Source organism: Salvia miltiorrhiza, chromosome 8 (genome assembly GCF_028751815.1).
Source record: "Salvia miltiorrhiza cultivar Shanhuang (shh) chromosome 8, IMPLAD_Smil_shh, whole genome shotgun sequence".
Classification (NCBI taxonomy): Eukaryota; Viridiplantae; Streptophyta; class Magnoliopsida; order Lamiales; family Lamiaceae; genus Salvia; species Salvia miltiorrhiza.
Genome location: NC_080394.1, coordinates 30,726,827 through 30,747,472, shown reverse-complemented (window position 1 = coordinate 30,747,472; position 20,646 = coordinate 30,726,827). Strand labels below are relative to the sequence as shown.

Genomic DNA, 20,646 nt, shown 5'->3' with positions numbered 1-20,646 from the left:
AGCTTTCCACTTCATCAAGCTTCGGAGACCTGACACGGGAGCTCTGAACCAAATCAAAGTTCCCGACTTCCAGGACGCAATCGTCTCAACATTCAAGGAGGATCAAATCTCCACTAGACGAGCATGGGGTCTATGGGTCTGTCTCACAGAGATGGACAAAATGAAGTCCAGATTCAAGTTCTACCAAAGCTCAGATCTGGGAACGTTCCTGGTTAACACCATGACAGGAACTACGACCCCTTTTGCCGAAAAATCCTTTGAAAATAAACGGCAAATGTTGTGGGAAAACAAGATAGCGGGGAGCAAGGAGACTCGTCGCAAATTTTGCAACATGGCTCATTTGGGCCATTGGATTGAGAAGGTCTGCGGTCAATGTTCAACGCAGAAGGAGCCGGAATTCGGCAAAGGCTTCTTCCCGAAGCTTGACAGAAGGAGGTTTCGGTCTGATGAACATGATGAGCATCAGACTCCAAAGCGAAGAAACCCTCGGGCACCAAAAAAGTAAGGTGGCCGACAAAGCAAAGTGAATCATGTGATTCACAGCAAGGATCGCACCCACAAAAGAAACGACAAAAGTGGGTGGAATGACAGGAGGACCACTCACCAAACGCTCCAGGACAAACATGAGTGGAAGGGAAAAGCAGCCGGCCCCTACCAGCATTATCACAAAACGATAAAGCAAGGGTCCAGCACCATGTGAAGACACTAACTAGTGTCGGCAATCATGGCCGACAAAAGAAGGTGGAAGTCACATTCAAGATAGCTGGCCACGAAGAAAGAATCCAAGGCCAACTACCAAGCAATAATAGAGGGGATCAAACCTCTATATAAACTCAAGCTCTGGAGAGAAGAAGGCATCGAAAATCACAACACATTTTCACAAGAACTTTCTCTCTCTAAATTATCTTTGTAATCTTTTAATTTTGTTTTCAAAGTTTTTTTCGTTTTTTAGTTTTGTTCCTTTTTATTTTATGTACACAAGTATTAGCTACTATGAGTAGCTAAACAAGTTAGTCTCCTCCCTTGGGGAATATTTTATGAAATAAATTAATTATTATATAATTCCTCTATAAACGCTTAGTTTTTGTCCAACTATTCCGGTTGAGTAAAAATATTTTCTTTATTTTTCCAACAAAGTATTGAGTCGACACTTAGTGAAGGAGAAGGGTTGCAACCATCTCTTGCGAGTGTGTGGTTGGTGCGTGTCGAGTGAGCAGACGAGCCGTAAAACGCAACAAGACTGACTCCTGAAGAAGACCAGTCGACAAAGGTATAATGTTGGTTTAAATTTAAGATTTATTTTGAAGTGTTACGGAAGCATGTTGGGCCTGATTACTTGTTAAACTGTTTTAAAAAACAAAATGGGGTATTCTGTCTTGTTTGAATTGATGTTAGGGTTATTCTGCAATTTTGATTATACTTGGGGTAGTCTTTGAATTTTCAGAAATATTCAGGGTGAGAAATTAGAAGAATCACAAAGATGGTGTATTATGGAGCAGAATCTAAAGGTGATATTATATTCTAGAAAATTGGGAAAGTTAATGTATTTATTGGCCAATACCTCATTAATTTTTATAGACGTCTCAAAATGGCAAAAATTGATTATTTTTTGTGGACGAATTGAGTATAATTTTTGAACATGAACAATTGAACATTTCCTTCGTCCCACTTATAATGACACACTTTCATTTTTAATTTATCATTTATAATGACACTTTTTAAAATTAGTATATGGTCTCTACCCATTCTACACATATAAAGTAAGTTCTTCATGCTCACTTTATACTCTTAACATCTTATTCTTATTTTTCCATGTCCATTTTTATTGTATCATTGATAAGTGGAACGAAAGGAGTATTTGTCTATTCTAATGCAATTTTTAAATACGAAAATGTCGACAATGCAAATTTTAACCTTTTTATTCTAAAATGTGGGGATTAATCTTTTGTATGTTTACAAGGAATTAAACAAATTTAGGAAAACAAAAGTTTTAGTTTATAAAAATAGAAGTGCGTTGAGGAGGTAACTATAAAAAGACGAGAGGCGAAGTTGCGACTTGTAAAAGTATAGATTTTATGGTGGTTGAGTATTTTACAAATATAGTCATACAAAAAAATACGTCAAAAGTTCAAGTTAGAACAGTATAATGTTAATGTTAATATTTTTTTTTGAGATACAAGATATATATTATGTCATGAAATTGTTTATTATAATAACAAATTAAGAAAAATCATGCTATTACAAACTAGTTAAATATCTAAACAAATTACAACTTAATATCCAAATTAAATACAATCCATACGTCATCGGTAGGACTTGAACCAGTGACCTCTTGAAATAGAGAGTATTCGATGCCTCAGTTTTATCACTCAATGAAATAAAGCCTTCATTAGATCACGACTATTAAGGCTTTCAAGTTGATTTTATCCTCTCTTTCTTTTTTCCGAATAAAGATTTTATCCTTCTTACTAGAAGAAGAAAGCTATAAACTTTTGTCATGACTAATAGACCATTGATGAGCAGTGACAGAGTCGTGAATTTTTATTACAAAAGTTGAACTTGTATGGGTCAAGGGGGAGCGTAGGTCCCTAATCAATTCTTTTTTTCATCGGCCCATGTCCATACAATTATTGGCAATCATTATATAATGCGATTAGTGATCCTTACGCTCTCATTAATTCAAGGTCCCATGTGGCATGTCTAATAATTCAGTATTTTAAATTCCTACAATTCTAGAGCTTCTAGCTTAATTCTATATCGCTAACGCGGCAATATAATTTCACATAAGCTATATTTTATATATACATTATTTTATTTATTATATTATACATCACATTACACATTTTATGCTTCAAAAACATTCTAAATGAAATAAAACTTTCCATCGATTTCACCATTCTCCTCTCCTCCACCAGATATCCATTTCACCCCCCTCCCCGGCGATTCGCCCCACCAGCCGCAACCACGATGAGATCTGCCCCTTCCACCTTCTCCGATGCCACCTCCATTTCCCTTCTCTCCCCGACGATCTGACCTCTCGGCGATTCGACCCACCAGATATGGCCACGATGAGATCTGCCCCTTCCACCTTCTCCGATGCCAGCGATATTTCCATTTCCTCGGCGATCTGCCCTCCCGGTGATTCCACCCACCGGCCGCAGCCTCGATAAGATCTGCCCCTTCCACATTTTCCGATGCCACCTCCATTTCCATCCCCCGGCGATCTTTCCTACCGACGATTCGACCCATCGGCCGCAACCGCGATAAGATCTGCCCCTTCCACCTTCTCCGATGCTACCTCAATTTTCCTCCCCCTCCCCCGACGATCTGCCCCTTCCACCTTCTCCGACGCTGCCATGGTATTTTTTTTATTTTTTTGCTGATTTTTTTAGTCCACCGATTTAACAAAAATAATTAATCATATGCTAACTAATTTTCGATTGCTGATACACCAAATTATAGAATGATTCGATTGCTGGTAATTATAGAATGATTGTAAACTTAGAAAGAACAAATTTTGGAAAGAATTTTAACAAAGGAAACTTAAAACCTAGATTTTTATCTATAAATTGATCATTAGTAGAAAATATTAACGCTGCCAGACGCAAGGTAACCTTCTTTTTCTTTTGTTGCGTTTCTTTTGCATTGATTTTTTTTTGTGTGTGTGCTTATGAGTTATGAGATTCTCTTAATTGATTCCAATGTCTAAGGTTTTTACGTTGGCTGAGGTCTCCGAGCACAACACCAACAAGGTCACCGAGCACTGCATAAAAAGGTAAATGCTTGTTGTCACAATAATGTTCCTTTGACTAATAGTGTTTTTAGTTCACTGGCGGGCTGGTTAATTGAGTGTTCTTTCATACTTTGCACCTAATTGTGTGATTCGTGAAAATTTCTTAATCTTTTGTGTCAATTGCAATATGAATGGTGACAATAGCGAATGATTTAAAATGATATTTACACGCATATTTATGTGGAGTAGTGATTTGAGGATTATATTATACCTTAATATGCTATAATTCATGAGTTTATTTAATTCATGAGTTTCTTTTCAATCATCTGTTCAAACGAAACATCTGAAATCTCATTTAATTTGTTTGTAGAAATTGAGCTGGATCAATCCATTGTTATGCAATCTATGCCATTTGATTTTTGAAGCATGTGATTTTTTTCTAGAGTCATAATTGATTTCAGTGTTGGTTTGCATTGTTATATGTAATTATGTATTGGTTTTTGTCTGCTACATTCAGTTGGTTATATCATTTAAGGTTTCAAACTGCAATTCAATTTGAAATTTACTGAGTTAGAGATTTTTATTTTTAGTTGTTATTTACTCTTAACAGTAACCTTATGTTTTTGTCTTTCCCAATGTTGCTGGGTTTTGGTCATTTAGTTCTATTATCGTAAGAACAAAGCTGTGTTGGTTAATGCTTAGTTGGTTATCTGCTGCTATCTCACAATAAATGAGAACGTATCGATATGTGTGTAGTATCAAATCTGTTGTTATAACCATGTCCTGTCAGAATCGTTTGCCTCCGTCAACCTATCAAATGAATGGGTTCATCCTATGTGTGTACTTAGGGATGTCAATGGGTGGGTTTTACCCGGACCAGAACCATTAAAATTGTTACGGTTCCGGAACCAGAACCGACCCATTGCTTAATGGATCCACACCGGACTAGACCATTAAGTGAAAAATTAATGGGTGTGGGTAGGTTAATTACCCATGGGTATTATAAGACCCATAGACCCAATAATACCCATTACCAAACTTAAAAAAGCCCATGGTCTCATGACAAACGGGTCGGGTGGAATGGGGGAGGAAAATTTTTTAAAAAAAATTAAAAAAAAAAAATTTTTTTGGAGGGGGGGTGGGGGTGGGTGGGGGTGACGGGGCTGGAGTGGAATTGGGGAGGAAAATTTTTTTAAAAAAATTAAAAAAAAAATAAAAAAAATTGGAGGGGTGGGTGGGGTGGGTGGTAGTGGGTTAGTGGCAAAACAGGTCGGGTCGGATCGGACCCATAACAAACGGGTCGGGTCGGATCTGGACCCGTCAAGTTTAGGGTCTAAATGGGTCGGGTCTAGAACCAGAACCAGAACCATTGCTTATAGCTCAACGGGTAATGAACGGTTCTGGTTCTGGTCCGGGTAAAACCCACCCATTGACATCCCTATGTGTACTTATGAGGGACCGGATGAGATGCTAATCTGTTCCCAAATCCGACAAATGAACTACTCTGTTAAGATGCAAAATGGGTAAAATGTATTTCATGTAAAAATTTGGCTTAGCCTCTTTCATAATATTTTGTTATAGCATTCGCATTATTCTCACTTTATTTTTTAGTTAGTTAATATGTCTTTTTTTTTTAATATTTATATCTTAAACATAGGAGATGTCAACATCAAACAAGCAAATTCAATTGAATGCCATAAATGATAAAACAAGAAATAAGCTTGTGGTGGTTAGGATACTTCGATTGTGGATTCAAAAGGACATAACAAGCAGGGAAGGAATCGATTAGTGATCCTTGCGCTCTCCTTAATTCAAGGTCTCATATGGCATGTCTAATAATCCAGTACTTTAAATCCCTGCAATTCTAGAACTTCTAGCTTAATTCTATATCGCTAACGCGACAATATAATTCCACATAAGCTATATTTTATATATACATTATTTTATTTATTACTATATTATACATCACATTACACGTTTTCTGCTTCAAAAACATTCTAAATGAAATAAAACATTCCATCGATTTCACCATTCTCTTCTCCTCCATCAAATATCCATTTCACCCTCTCCCCGACGATTCGCCCCACCGGCCGCAGTCACGATGGGATCTGCCCCTTCCATCTTTTCCGATGCCACCTCCATTTCCCTCATTCCCCGCCGATTTGACCTCCCAGCGATTCGACCCACCAGATATGGCCACGATGAGATCTGCCCTTTCCATCTTCTCCGATGTCAGCGATATTTCCATTCCCCCGCCGATCTGTCCTCCCAGCGATTCCACCCACCGACCGCAGCCTCGATAAGATCTGCCCCTTCCACCTTTTCCGATGCCATCTCCATTTCCATCCCCCCGGCGATCTGCCCTACTGGCGATTCGACCCATCGGTCGTAGCCGCCGCGATGAGATCTGCCCCTTCCACCTTCTCCGATGCTACCTCCATTTTCCTCCCCCCCGACGATCTGCCCCTTCCACCTTCTCCGATGCTGCCATGATATTTTTTTTTGCTGGTTTTTTTAGTCCACCGATTTAACAAAAATAATTAATCATATACTAACTAATTTTCGATTGCTGATACACCAAATTATAGAATGATTCGATTGCTGGTAATTATAGAATGATTGTAAACTTAGAAAGAATTTTAACAAAGGAAACTTAAAATTTAGATTTTTATCTATAAATTGATCATTAGTAAAAAATATTAACGCTGCCAGACGCAAGGTAACCTTCTTTTTCTTTTGTTGCGTTTCTTTTGCATTGATTTTTTTTTTTTTGTGCTTATGAGTTATGATATTCTCTTAATTGATTCCAATGTCTAAGGTTTTTACGTTGGCTGAGGTCTCCGAGCACAACACCAACAAGGTCTCCGAGCACTGCATAAAAAGGTAAATACTTGCTGCCACAATAATGTTCCTTTGACTAATAGTGTTTTTGGTTCACTGGCGGGCTGGCTAATTGAGTGTTCTTTCATACTTTGCACCTAATTGTGTGATTCGTGAAAATTTCTTAATCTTTTGTGTCAATTGCAATATGAATGGTGACAATAGCGAATGATTTAAAATGATATTTACACGCATATTTATGTGGAGTAGTGATTTGAGGATTGGCTTAGCGCTCTGGAAAGTTTCCCACAGTACTTGACAATGCATTTCTGACACCAAACCTTTCTCCCCATTTCCTTCATGCTTAGACTTTCTTTTGTCCACCCAAACTTGTTAAGTCATCAACACTTAAACCTCATAATCCTCCACTTGAAACTCTGCCCTCATAGCCTCTACGATACCATCCAAATCAAGGTGCATGGCATTCGAGAGTACGCGCTAGAAACGTGACTCACGCCAAATGGGTCTAAGTGCCGGGCAGAAAAACAAACTATGAGTTGTTGTATCCTAATTATCACGGCATTGTCCACATAGTCCCTCCACCGAAACGTGATGTTCACGGAGGTTAACCTTAGTTGGAATCAGATTTGACAAAGCCCTCCACCAGAAAATTTTCACCTTTGGCGGAATAGAAATGTTCCAAATAGCACGACTCCACCACTTCATGTCACGACTACTAAAGTACGCAGATTTCATAGTAAAAGTTCCCTTCGGATCGAGCCTCCAAGTTAGCTCATCATCATCCCCATGCTCGGCAATAGGGGTGTTACAAACTGACACCACATCCGGAGGCCAGAGCAGGCGCTGAATTTTGTCCTTGTCCCAAGGACCTCTCCTCGTCAAAGAGGTTTGCCACCCTGATATTAGTAGGGGTGTCATCTACTTTCCTTGCCATCTTTCTGCCATGAGTAGTCTTGGTCCATAGATCATCAAAAACCTTTATTTTTTGTCTATCTCCCACCTTTCAGATATGGCATCGTTCAATGAGGTTGCGACTCCATGCCAAAGACCTCCAAATATAGGATGCGCCGGGTCAAACCTCCGCGTTCATGATATCTCTCCCCCTCCCTCCCGAAAGTAGCGAGCTTTAAAGACACGAGCCACCAAAGAGTCCGAATTTTTTATCAATCTCCAAATTTGTTTCACGAGAAGTGCCTTGTTGAAGCTCTTAAGATTACGAAAACCCATTGTTGGGAACCTTGTGGAATATCCTAACCCTTGTTTTGATGATACCAAAATTCATAGGACTTATATGTAATAGACTAGAATCGTTTAGAACTCAAGTGTTAGAGTTCGTTTCTAGTTTAGTTGCGGTGTCGAAGACTGAAGACTAAAGACTGAAGAACGAAGACTGAAGACTGAAGACTGCAGATACCAACTGAAGTATCAGTTGAAGAATCAGTTGAAGACTGATTATTTAATGCGCGCAATGGACTGATACTAATGTCAAATATCAGTTGAACATTCCTCCTAGGACTGATCTTCCAACGTTCAGAGGAAGTCACGTACGCACAAGTACAACCGCATTAAATGCAGAGATCTCAGAATATCTTATCTCTGCAGAGGTCATTCCTATCTGGTGGTTACTTTTCAGAGATGTCACATCTCCTGTCCATCCAAGAGAGCCGTTTCCACATAGATAAGGAACCTCAAAGATTGAAGCCTCAGCCCAAATTCGAATTGCTCTCCAACGGAAAAAATATTGAGGACGATTTACGCCAACGGATCTATTCAAGAGTTCTCCTACAAATAGCGCTCGTGGATCACTTCAACCTTCACCGATTCAACGACATAAGCTGAAGCTCTGCCAAAATTGCTACTCAGCCTAAAGCTTAACCGCCCCAAAGCTTGAATCGAAGAAGAGAATTCCAAAGCCAAAATCAGTCACTGCTGATTACATACATTCTCTTAGACCCTAGGCATATATTTGTTTACCCAGAAGCCAAAGGTCAAACTTGCTTCAAAGAACTTGTTCTTTGTAAGTATAGTTAGCACTCGTTCAAACCTCCTCCCCATAAGAGTGTTTGAGTGGTTCGGAGTTCAGGAAGGTACTCTGAACTCTGAGTGAAAAGTCTGAGCACGAGGTGTGCTTAGCAGGGAAATCCTACGCGAGGTGTGTGGGTGCTGAAGAAGGGTTTTCTTCAGTTTACGGTTGTGTGCACCAGGCAAGCACACGGGTACGGTTTGCAGTGCACCAGTGAAGCACTTGCGGAGTGGATTGTTGGTCTGATCAACCAACCGTGGATGTAGGAAAGGGTTTTTCCGAACCACGTAAAAGTCTCTGTGTTATTTACAGCTTTCAGTTTTACATTCTTACTTGTGCTATTTCAATTGATAAAACTGAACACTGAATAACAACAAAGAGAAACCTTAATCCAACAACCTGCTCCACCGAGGCTATTACGAAACTAAGTTTAATTTCCGCTGCGTATGATATCAATCTGACTCAACTATCCTCTGATAGTAAGGAAGAGTGATATCATCTCTATCTTTGCAAACACGACTGAAGCCCTTACTTGGATCAGTTAAGTTCCAGTTACTTAACTGATAACTCATTACTGAAGAGCTTTCAGTATCAGTCGTCAACCCTGTTGGTCAAAACTGATTTCAGTAAAACAGGAGTCCTTGTTTGCGTGCAAAGTTTCGTTTTGATCTCTGACTGAGATCCCTCTGATTGAGGTCAGTAGATTAAGTCAAAAATAGCCTATAGGTGTATTCCCCCCCCATACACCTATTCGAGACCCTCAGGACCTAACACCCATTCCGCCCCAATCTTTCGGGATACACAAAACATCTCATTTCCACCAATGCATATGTCTTTTGTCCTCCTTATCCCCCCACCAAAAGCCAGCACTGAGGCGGTTAATGTCTTTACAAATTGAATCGGGAAGCCGGAAGCACTGCCTTGCACAAGTGGGCATTGCTTGTATAACAGCCTTCAAAAGAACCTCTCTTCCAGCTCCAGAGAACTCACGCTGATTCCAACAAGCAAGCTTTTTCTGGATCTTCTCCACAATATATCCAAATTGGAGTCTTTTTGCCGGAGAGAAAACGCATAAAGGCCGAGATAGCGCTGGAGACCTGCTCCCGCCTTAACATTCAAGGCCTGCAAAACCTCAGTTTCAGCCATCTCCGTCGTATTATGGCTAAAAGAAGCAGAGGACTTCTCAAAACTAATCTGTTGCCCCGACGCCAGCTCATAAGCCATCAAAATACCCTTGATATGTTGCGCCTCAACACCATTAGCTTTAAATAAGATTAAGCTATCATTAGCGAAAAAAATGTGGGAAATATTCAGCTCGCCTTGCATAATCGCAACCCCATAGATAGCCTGTTCCCTCTGAGCCCTGTGGAAAATAGAAGATAGCCTATGTGCGCAGAGGACAAAGAGAAAGGGGGGATAAAGGGTCCCCTTACCTCAAGCCTCTCGATGGCACAAGGTCACCATAAATGCTCCTGTTCATAAGTAAACTGAAAGACACTGACCTCACTCACTTCATAATCACCCTTCGCAGATGGTCCAGAAATCTCAACTTTTGGATAACGGCCTCCAAATAATTCCACTAAACCTGATCATATGCGTTGCTCATATATAGCTTAAGGCCACCATCCCGTCCTTACCCTTCTTTCGCTGGCGAATCCAATGCTGGCATTCAAAACCTATAAGGATATTATCCGTGATTTGACGCCCCTTAATGAAGGCACTTTGATTCTGATCCACCACTCTGCCAAGAACTCCCCGCATGCGGTTAACAATCTCTTTGGAAATGATTTTAAAAATGGTATTACACATGCTAATAGGTCGGAAGTCTGCTACCTCCTCCGATTTATCCTTTTTCGGTATAAGACCGATCAAGGTTTTATCCCCTAATTAAAGTTAGTATTGATTAGTATGCAATATTAATAGGGTAATTAGCTGAATATTAATCCCTAAAATATAGGCCGAAGCAAATGTTAAAGTTGAGATTGTTAATACTTTTGTTAGATCTGTTGTAACCGCTTTTAAAATTGTATCCGCTCATTCTCTTTATGATTGGTGTTCTAGTCCGATTGCACGCATTCCATCTATCCTTAAATAAGATGAGTTTTTTGATAGGGTTGTTTTGTAAGGGATTCGAGTACCCCTTGTACTCATTTTAATATTAATCTCTCTTTGACTTAAAAAAATGTATCCATTCCATAAATTAATCAACCTTTTCAATATAGATGGGGTAAAAAGGTAAAATAAAAAATAAAAAAATACTAATAGATCTGCTTTTATATATATATAGATAGATTGAGAAATGTGTATAAAGTGTAGAGGAGGGTTCACCAAAATTGAATAGCGAAAGCGACCCATCAAAATTGATGTATTAAATGATTGAGAGGGTGTTTGGCTAATCTTATTTTAAAGAGCTTATAAGGTGTAGTTTTTTAAGAACTTATAAGTTGTCAAAGTGTTTGAGTAATTGAGCTTATAAGGTAGAGAGAGAATTTTTATTTAGTGAGAGAGAATTTTTATTAGAGAGAGAAAATTGAAAAAATGAAATTAAAATGATATATGATGAAAATAAAAAAAATTATAATTAAGTTATTTTTGTAAAATAAGTGTTGCTTATAAGAAAATGAGAAAATAAGTTGGGGTAGATGAACTTATTTTTTGGGAGCTTATAAGCTCTTACAGCTTATTTTTACAGTTTATAAGCTCTTTAGGAGCTTATTTTGTCAAACACTTTAAAGAATCTTATAATCTCCTAAACAGTTTATACGTTGTTTTAAAGAGCTTATAAGCTCAGCCAAACACCCTCTGAGCATTTTTATAAATACTGAGTGTGAATAGAATTTAAAATATAAAGATTAAGTTTTAGAAAAAAAATTATATATATAATCTTTATTAATAATAAAAAAATAGTACTCTTTCCGTCCCACCAATCTTGAGTAACTTCTTTTGGGCACGAGAATTAAGGAGTTGGAGATTAGTGTTTTAAATGTGTAGGTAATAAAGTAGAAAATTGATTATATAAGTAGACTTGGTATTTTAATTATCTTTTAATTTATTTTTGAAAATTATTTTTAATCAATTGAATATATAAATTTAAATTAAATTATTGTTTTTATTTATTTAATGCAATTTTTTTTATAATTACATAATCCAAAATTGCTAAACATAACAAAAAACTTAAGAGGCGGCATAATGTGATTGAAAATATTCATTGCATTCAAATTGCTAAACAGAATCATCAAGCCCTTTGTCGTTGACGAGCCCACCACCGTTGACGAACACTCCACCGCCAGCGACCCCTTCTCTCCCGTCGGTCATCGCGGTGAGGGGCAGTGGAGCCGCCCGTATCGATGGTGATCGGTGCCGGATCCAAGGCTCGGAGAGGGATTGAACGGTGAGACATGGGTCAGAGTGGAACAAGGTGGACATCGGAGTTTCCTCAGGATTAAATCGATGGGGGAGGGTCGATTTAGATGCTGGCGAGGGTTCACCCAACCAGAATCATACAAAGGCGGCGTGGTGTAATCCATGGGGCCGTCGTCGTCGATGGTGGCGGCGAAGCTAATCGGAGGGTTTAAAGCTTTAGAGCGGCGATAAATTTAAGAGAGAGAGGGAGAGAGATAGGGGCGGCGATAGATTTAGGGTTTCAAAAGAGAGAGAGGCAGAGTGAAATGAGTCAAGAGAAAGAGAGAATGGATCGATTCCAAAAAATTCTATCCGCCAACCACTTTTAATTAGTAAAAGTAGGGAATTTAATTAAGTTAAGTTTAATTAAGAAACTTTTATTTTTTGCCTAATTTATACTATATATAAAATGGCTCAAGATTCGTGGAACGATCGAAAAAGAAAATTGATTCAAAATTCGTGGGAGAGGAGAACTAATAAATATATAATTTTGATGGACATGAGGAGTACCTTGTAACCCATTTCTTACAAGTTGTGTGGAAATTTCTCATTCCGTCCTATTCGATAGACCGTAGAGTTATGTGGACTTTACATGACTTAATCTAATAAGATCTGACCATATTTTGTAAAGCAACCATATTAAATACTCTTAAATCCATTGAGTTGTTTGGTGAACAAAACTTTATTTTATAAAAAGTCCCCATTATTTTTTTTTTCTAATGATGCGTTCTCTTAGGTTGTAAAATTATAATGAAAAAATAAGGGATCGATAAATAAAATTTCACTTTTTAAATCCTTCTAATCTTTTTCCTCATTTCTTACTTGACCTTTACTCATTACTCATTTTCACTACAAAAGAGGGATAATATTATCCCTTCAAAAATTGTGTGATAATATTATTCCTCATTTTATTTTTTATAGTGACAATAAAGAATAAGTAAGGATCAATTGAAAAATGAGGAAAAAAAAAACATAAATTTAAAGGATGAAATCTTGGTTATCCCGCATTTTTCAATGATAATTTATTAATTTTACAACCAGACTAAAATTAAATTGATGAGTCCGAGTTGAAATGAAGCGCCCGCCTTTCGAATTCAATCCTAAAAAACGACAGCCAAAAATAAACCATCACTTAATATTTCTCCAATTTTACTTTACTGGCAACTGAAAAAAGAAAAAAACGGTTGGCCAGGAAAATGAGGGACGCACTATCGATCCTCGCCTCCGCCACCCTCCTCCCTCCCTCAGCTACCCCTTCCGGTAACTACCACCGCCGTCACCACCACTCCACTACCTCTACCCCTACCAAACCCAGACCAAATCATAACCCCAAGCAAAAGCCCCAAATTCCCGCTTCTTCTCCCCTTCTCTCCTCTTCCCGCTGGACTAATCGCCAAAGCCTGGCCTACTACAGCAAGCTAGCCTCGAAGCTCGCTGAGGACGGGAAGTTCGAGGATTTTCTCATGATAGCGGAGAGCGTGGTCTCCTCGGGGGTAAAGATGTCGGAATTTCTAGCGTTGCTGACATCGGAACATTTAGTGAGTGGTATTGTCAGAGTTCTTCGTGATGGAAATCTCGATAGTGTTGTTGGTACGCTGTTCAATGGCATTCAGAAGCTCGGCGTCGAGCCGGTGGGGCTATTTGATGCAGTTGCCATTGAGTCGCTGAAGGCAGAGTGCCGGAGATTATTGAAAGGCGGTGAAGTGGAGCGACTCGTGAGCTTGATGGAAATGTTTGCTGGTAAATTCGCATGGCGTTGATCTTTAGCATTTATTTTATATGTAGATTAACGTCAGTAAATTACCTCATGGCTGCTCTTGTGCAAATTACAGATTATATTTAGCTTGAGTACCTTATGACGTGGGAAAAAAATCCGCATGCTTTTTATCCCCTCAAACATGTTGATCAGTTATGAAACTAATTGGCCCAAACGCTCAACTAAGTGAATGGGATGTTTTCTTTTTCGTCAGTCGTGATTAATGCTATGGGCAACTCGCCTAAGCAGAAACAATTTACATTGAATTGCAAGAAAAAAGTCTGTATATATATGACTTGGAGAGCTTGATCATTTTATTATTATTATTATTTGAATTAGAGAGCTTGATTAGGTTGTTACAAGATTTTACATCTCAGAAGTGCATGTTTCACTGGTTCAGGATTTCAATTTATAATCAAAGGACTGGTGGAGCCATCTGAGTTCATAAAACTTTGCATCACCAAAAGGGATCCTACAGCAGCCATCAGGTTTGCTTTAATTCCTTTTTGGTTTATAATAGGTAATTTTGTGTTAAATATGTCTAGAGGTGAGTTTATTAGAAGTAAAAAGACCATAGAAATTGGTGATATTTGGTCCGGCTGGAAAGATAATTTCTTTTGCCTTCTCTTCCATTTTTTTATTACCTCCCTTCTATGAAATTCCCGTAACTTGTTGCTACTTCTCTTTTATGGTCTCCTATTCCATTTTTTCTACCCTCAATCGATTCTAGCTGTATTAGTTATCTCCCATGCGCCGAAATCTGGCACCTCATCTCACGCTGAATGGACTTAGTTAGCCGAAGGCCCCGAAACTCAAATGGCATTGAAAAAGGGCAAGCTTTGATTGAATAACAATCTATCCGAACATAAACACCTGATCAAACTTTAATATGGCTTTCACAGTTATGCACAGAATTTCCCCCATGCTGAAGTGCTATTTTGTTCAATAATTCTTGAATTTGGGAAGAAACGGGACTTGATTTCTGCTCTGAAAGCCTTCGAAGCATCCAAGCAAAATTTGAGTTCTCCTAATATGCACGCATACCGCACAATGATAGACGTATGTGGTCTTTGTGGTGACTACTTGAAGTCAAGGGCCATTTATGAGGTACTTATGCTTGTCTTGTCTGAACCTTTATGATTTAAGGTTGTATATTACTCTATATTTATCTTGAAACAATGTGAAAATTATGTAAAGTTGAACTGTCTTATTTACGACAATTTATGTCTAGACTCTAGAGACTCTAGGTCTAGACTGGTACTAATTAATAATTATTCCCTTAGGCTTCTTATGTTATTATGAATGATGTCTGATGCTTTATATGTTTTTTCTCCAGGGATTACTTGATGAAAATATCACTCCAAACATATACGTTTTCAATAGTCTTATGAATGTGAATTCCCATGATCTAAACTATACACTGGATATCTACAAGAAAATGGAAGTAAGGTTCTCTCTGTCTTTCTTCTCTTCATGGCTATTGTTGCTTGCATGCAGAAAGCAACTGGGCCTCTCTTCCAAACTTGATTCCTTAATAACAAGATTAGGATTTTAACCTCCTTGCTCTCTTTACTTCTTGACTATGTTCTCTTTTAACTTGACAGATGAAATACTATATCAGCTCTTTAACTCAAGTTATTGCAAAATGTAGAAACTCGGTATGATGTTCGATATTACAACACATAACATACTTCTCAAATCATGTTGTCTTGCTGCAAAAGTTGAGCTTGCCCAAGATACTTATAAGCAGATACGGGAGTTGGAGTCAAAAGGTGTATTGAAACTGGATGACTTCACATATAGCACGATCATTAAGGTATAATCTTGATTTATCACTCATATATGTTTGTGAATGAATTTTGGCCTTTTCAGTCCAGTTGGAGTACAAAGTTTAATTGCATTCTTCTGTGAGCAATGCATTTTTCCTTGCACTTCATTTTTTCATGATAATTAGACTACCAATGATGATGATGTATTGCAATTAAAATAGATGCTATATACATTGTTGCAGTATTCATCACAGGATTCAATAATCTGCATACAAGAAAAATCCTTGAATGCCTTGAATACTACGATTTGTGCTCTGGTCCAAGGAATTATGACTGAGAATGTTAAAGATGTCCCCTCTTCCCATTAATATTCAGGTCTTTGCAGATGCCAAAATGTGGAAACAGGCACTTGAAATCAAAGAAGATATGCTGTTATCTGGTATCGTTCCCAACACAGTTACTTGGTCATCATTGATCAGTGCATGTGCAAATGCAGGTCTCGTAGAGAAAGCAATTATACTATTTGATGAAATGCTTCAAGCTGGTGCTCAACCCAACACCCACTGTTTCAATACCCTTCTTCATGCCTGTGTTGAGGTTTGCCAATTTGATCGGGCTTTTCGGCTATTCCAATGCTGGAAAGAGAGGGGTTCTCAACAAATTATCAGTGATGATAAGCTTAACCGTGCATACAATGAAGCAGTGGACCAAATGACTGAAATGGGAGTTCCTCTTAGAATGTGCTCACACTTAACCATGAAAGTTCCATTTAGACCCACTACTTCGACTTATAATATTATGATGAAAGCCTGTGGTACTGATTATTACCGTGCCAAAGATTTGATGGATGAAATGAAGACTTTCAACCTTACTCCTAATCATATTAGCTGGTCAATATTGATAGATGTTTGTGGAGGCTCAGGAAATGTACCGGGTGCTATACAAGTAAGCAGTTCTACTTTGGCTGTCATGTAAGGTTGACTTTCTAAGACCTGTCTCAGCCTTTAATATGGCAGTGTTTAAAAGCTTTATACACATATGTTTATAGAATAATAAATTCTGCCGCATCTTGGAATACTGGTTCAATTCTGATATATTATTCAATGAGAAATGATTCTAATGATGGCATTTTGTATGAAACTGGAAGCATATGAAAAAGCATCTTGACTTGTAAACCATTTAGATAGAAGTCATGGTGGAAAACCATGACTTTGCTTAAAGCGTCCATTGAAGCATAAACCCAAAAGATATGCAAGGTCTAGAATTTAAACTCTACAGTCTAAATTATGCTTATATTGTGCTGCCTGCCATACCTTAATCCCACAAATATGTAAAAAGGTTATAGCATAAGTGAACTATGAAAAAATAAAATGTTAGTGCTTCGTACAGGCATACTTTGGACTTTGAAGTTGCACTCGTATCTAGTTGTATCATTAAGTAAATTTTCCATTATAGACAGTGCAAGTTAAGAAGTTTGGAAGAGATAACTCTTTTTCTTGCTTTGCAGATCTTGACATCCATGCGTGAAAGTGGTATTCAACCTGATGTTATTGCCTATACAACAGCTATTAAGGTGCAGACTCTTTCAGTAACTCTTCCAGTTCCCTGTACTGGTTCACAGAGTTTATCTGAATATTCTGCCCTTTTCAATTGACTGGTCATTTGCTTTCTATAATTTTTACTTTTCGACTACAGATCTGTGTAAAACACAAGAAGCCAAAGCTTGCATTCATGTTGTTTGCAGAGATGAAGAAATATCAAATAAAACCAAATATGGTGAGGTTTTCACAATGATTCATTTATTTTCTTCTCTTAGATTTGTCAGTTGCAATTTACCTAAAAATTCAAATTTCAGGTGACCTACAACACTATTCTTAGAGCCCGCAGCGTAGATGGTTCACTGCTGGGACTACAACAGTGCCTTGCCATATATCAGCAAATGAGAAAAGCAGGGTATGGCTGCATGAGATTTCTTTCATAATGCCATATTCATCTTTTATTTTTACTTTGTGCAATAATGCCCTGATGGGTATTACGATCGGGTATGTGGTGATAAATTTTATTCACAATTCCTAATCTTCAGTGCATCAACCAACCTTCTGAAGGTACAAACCTAATGATTACCATCTGAAGCAACTCATTGAAGACTGGTGCGAAGGTGTGTTACAAACCGAACATCGGAGTGCATGGCAATTTGCTTCTCGTATAACAGATTTTGGCCGTCAAAGCCTGCTTCTGGAGAAAGTTACAGAATACCTGCAAGATAGTAATGCTGAAAGCCTTTTCATTGACCTCCGAGGTCTTACAAAGGTATATTTACACTGTATAGAGTCCACAAAAACGATGTTATAACTTAAATGGTAGTATATTAGATCGTCCCTTTGGGCTTCGTGGACATCCAAACGGTGATGAACTTCTGTGTTAACAGCGAGGTCCAGGGCTCAAACCCCATTGTTTCCCTTTCCTAAGTGAAAAAAAAAAAGAATCATATATATTACATCAGTTGAAATTCACATTGCTGAAAGTAGTTGCTCTCTTATTATATATTTTGAACAAACACATGTTGCTCGATTTCACCATTCTTTTTATGATACAATGACAGGTGGAAGCTCGAATTGTTGTTCTTGCAGTTATTCGAAAGATCAAAGAGAAATATATTGCAGGTAACAATGTCTTATTCATTACTCCTATTGGAGATTCTAGAACCATTCATTCCTTCATAGATCCTCTATCTGAAAACGGATCTTCGAAATCTTAGAACATGACAGTGACTAAATAAAGATGGCATCCTGCTTGTTTGGTTGTTTCTTCCGTTGGAAGTCAATAATAACTAAACAATAATTCCACCCTTAATTGTGTTTGCAGGAAAATCAATAACAGATGATCTGTTGATCGTACTAGAGCAACAGGGACACGGTGACCGTGCCAACAAAGATGAGAGTGGAGTCGGGGAAGCTGTGATTCGACTATTGCAGCATGATTTGGCGCTTGAGGTTATTGAAGCGGGTTCAAGAAGCGGGAGTGACAGAGGTAACAAGGGAAGTCCTACGAGTTCGAGTTTAATGTTTGAAGTAGACGAAAAGAGTAGCTTAGCAGAAACATCAGAATCTCCTACAAGAAGACCTATAATTCTACAAAGGCTAAAGGTGACCAGGAAATCTTTGCATCATTGGTTGCAAAGGAAGACTGTGTCGTCAAAAAGGTGAAATTTCTTTCAGACCTATTCCACCTCATCCATTCTTTATTCTTTCACGCAGTAGGTGCATAATTTATTAGCATTGCACCATGCAAATAAGATATTGGTTGTGATTTTGTTTTGTGCCATTAAAATTTCATTTGATAGAGATAGACAGAGATAAAATCATTATAACAATACTTCCAGTTCTGACATTACTTATAGCTTTTGATTATTTTGTGTGTATTGTATAGGACACTGTTCCATTCATTTATTTACTTTATGAATAATAAATCTACTTTATTTTATTAGAAACTAAATTGTTAGGGATAGTTGTAAAATGGGATATCACATATAGAACCGTCATAGTAAGATTTAGGTATAAATATTACCGGTTTTTTCTCCTTTTCAAAAATACAATTAAAAGGGTTGGTCTTGCATGCGGCCGGCCGCATAGTATGCGGCCGGTTACTTTTAATGAGCATAAGATATACATTTGTTCGCACAAATGTATACTTATGTAATAGTACAAGTTCTCATGAATAAAAGTAACACTTATCGTGAATAAATGTAATACTTTAGAAATATTATATTTCATTGTAACAATAATTACTTTTTATTACGACAATGATTAATTAACCAAATAGTTAAGAATATAAGTATTAATGAGTGAAAATAACTAAAAGTATAAGTTCTTATGAATAAAAGTAAACATTATTGTGAAGAAATGTAAACTTTCAAACCTGCGGCCGGTCGCACGCAAGTTTTTGCGCAATTAAAATGATTGAAGGTATTTTGTTTGGAATCGTATTAGGTCTAATTCTTATTATTTTGGCCGGATTATTTGTAACTGTATATTTATAACACAAAAACTTGGCTACAATCGAGTTGACCCGCACCTAAAATAGTACTCCCTCTGTCTCATTGATAATGACTCACTTTTCTTTTTAGTTTGTTCCATTGATAATGACCTATACCATAAAAGTAAATCACCCCTCTCAAAAAAAGTTGTGGGCTCCACCACTTTCTATCACTTTTACCCTTAAATATATCTTTTTTTTAATAACTGTGCTCAAAAGTAATGAGTCATTATCAATAAGACAGAAAGAGTATTGTTTACTAAGGTTCGAGTCAGAATACTAATTCGGATCAGGGTTTAAGTAAAAGTGTAACCCGATTATACGATACACCCGTTTATAAATTAGTTTATAAATTACAATTCAGTCGTAGCGATCAATTAGACTTTTGATTGATTCAAATTTGATTGCCTCCTTTCTTTAACCCACCCACATGAGGTCAAATTCTAATTATGGGCAAACGATCGAATTCATTTCATTTTAATTGGATTGAATATATATATATATATATATATGCAACTTGTACATAATATAATTTAAATATTATATTATTTTGAACTGATAAGGATTTATATATAAAAATGACAACCTGCTTGCACATGACTAGGGGTGAGCATTCGGATTTCGGATCGGATTTTTGCCTGATCCGATCCGATCCGAAAATCCGAAATTTTCCTAAAATTCAATCCGATCCGAACCGTATTATCCGAAAATCCGAATCCGAAAATCCGAAAAATTTCGGATAAAATCCGATCCGAACCGAAAAACCCGAAATGTGAAAAAAAATTCAAAATGTCAAAAAAAAATCCGAAAACCGAAAAAATCCGAAATAGATGTCAACCTAACATATTAGATAATACAATCAAATTAAGGTCATAATTAACAAGCCATTAATTATAATCAACCAAATGGGAGTATAGGGTTAGAATTTAGAAATATTTAACTATTTAAAAACTAATAAATATATATATTTATTTATAATATTATAATATTAATTATATTATAAATATAATTCGGATTTCGGATTTTTTCGGATTTTTAAGGTGCCAATCCGATCCGATCCGAAAATCCGAAATTTGCTTAAAATTCA

General features: G+C 37.4%; 2 protein-coding genes and 1 long non-coding RNA gene across 3 annotated transcripts; 2 read left to right on the top strand and 1 right to left on the bottom strand.

Moving 5' to 3' along the window:
* Positions 1–2,842: 2,842 nt before the first annotated feature.
* LOC130997690 (uncharacterized) lies at positions 2,843–6,365 on the top strand. Its single transcript, XR_009093152.1, has 3 exons — positions 2,843–3,359; positions 3,711–3,775; positions 5,391–6,365. It is a non-coding gene; the product is annotated as an uncharacterized LOC130997690 (long non-coding RNA).
* A 3,186-nt stretch (positions 6,366–9,551) lies between these two features.
* On the bottom strand, positions 9,552–10,358 carry LOC130998312 (uncharacterized). Its single transcript, XM_057923741.1, has 3 exons — positions 10,235–10,358; positions 10,059–10,182; positions 9,552–9,960 (listed from the first exon to the last, which is right to left on the bottom strand). Exons 1-3 carry the CDS (start codon positions 10,356–10,358, stop codon positions 9,552–9,554), a joined length of 657 nt encoding a protein of 218 aa, XP_057779724.1.
* Positions 10,359–12,925: 2,567 nt separating this feature from the next.
* LOC130997628 (pentatricopeptide repeat-containing protein At5g02830, chloroplastic) lies at positions 12,926–19,014 on the top strand. The gene is made up of 12 exons (XM_057923015.1): positions 12,926–13,739; positions 14,156–14,243; positions 14,658–14,862; positions 15,092–15,199; positions 15,407–15,571; positions 15,900–16,469; positions 17,032–17,097; positions 17,220–17,300; positions 17,380–17,477; positions 17,630–17,834; positions 18,127–18,187; positions 18,390–19,014. Exons 1-12 carry the CDS (start codon positions 13,196–13,198, stop codon positions 18,728–18,730), a joined length of 2,532 nt encoding a protein of 843 aa, XP_057778998.1. The 5' UTR covers positions 12,926–13,195; the 3' UTR covers positions 18,731–19,014.
* The last annotated feature ends 1,632 nt before the right edge of the window (positions 19,015–20,646 follow it).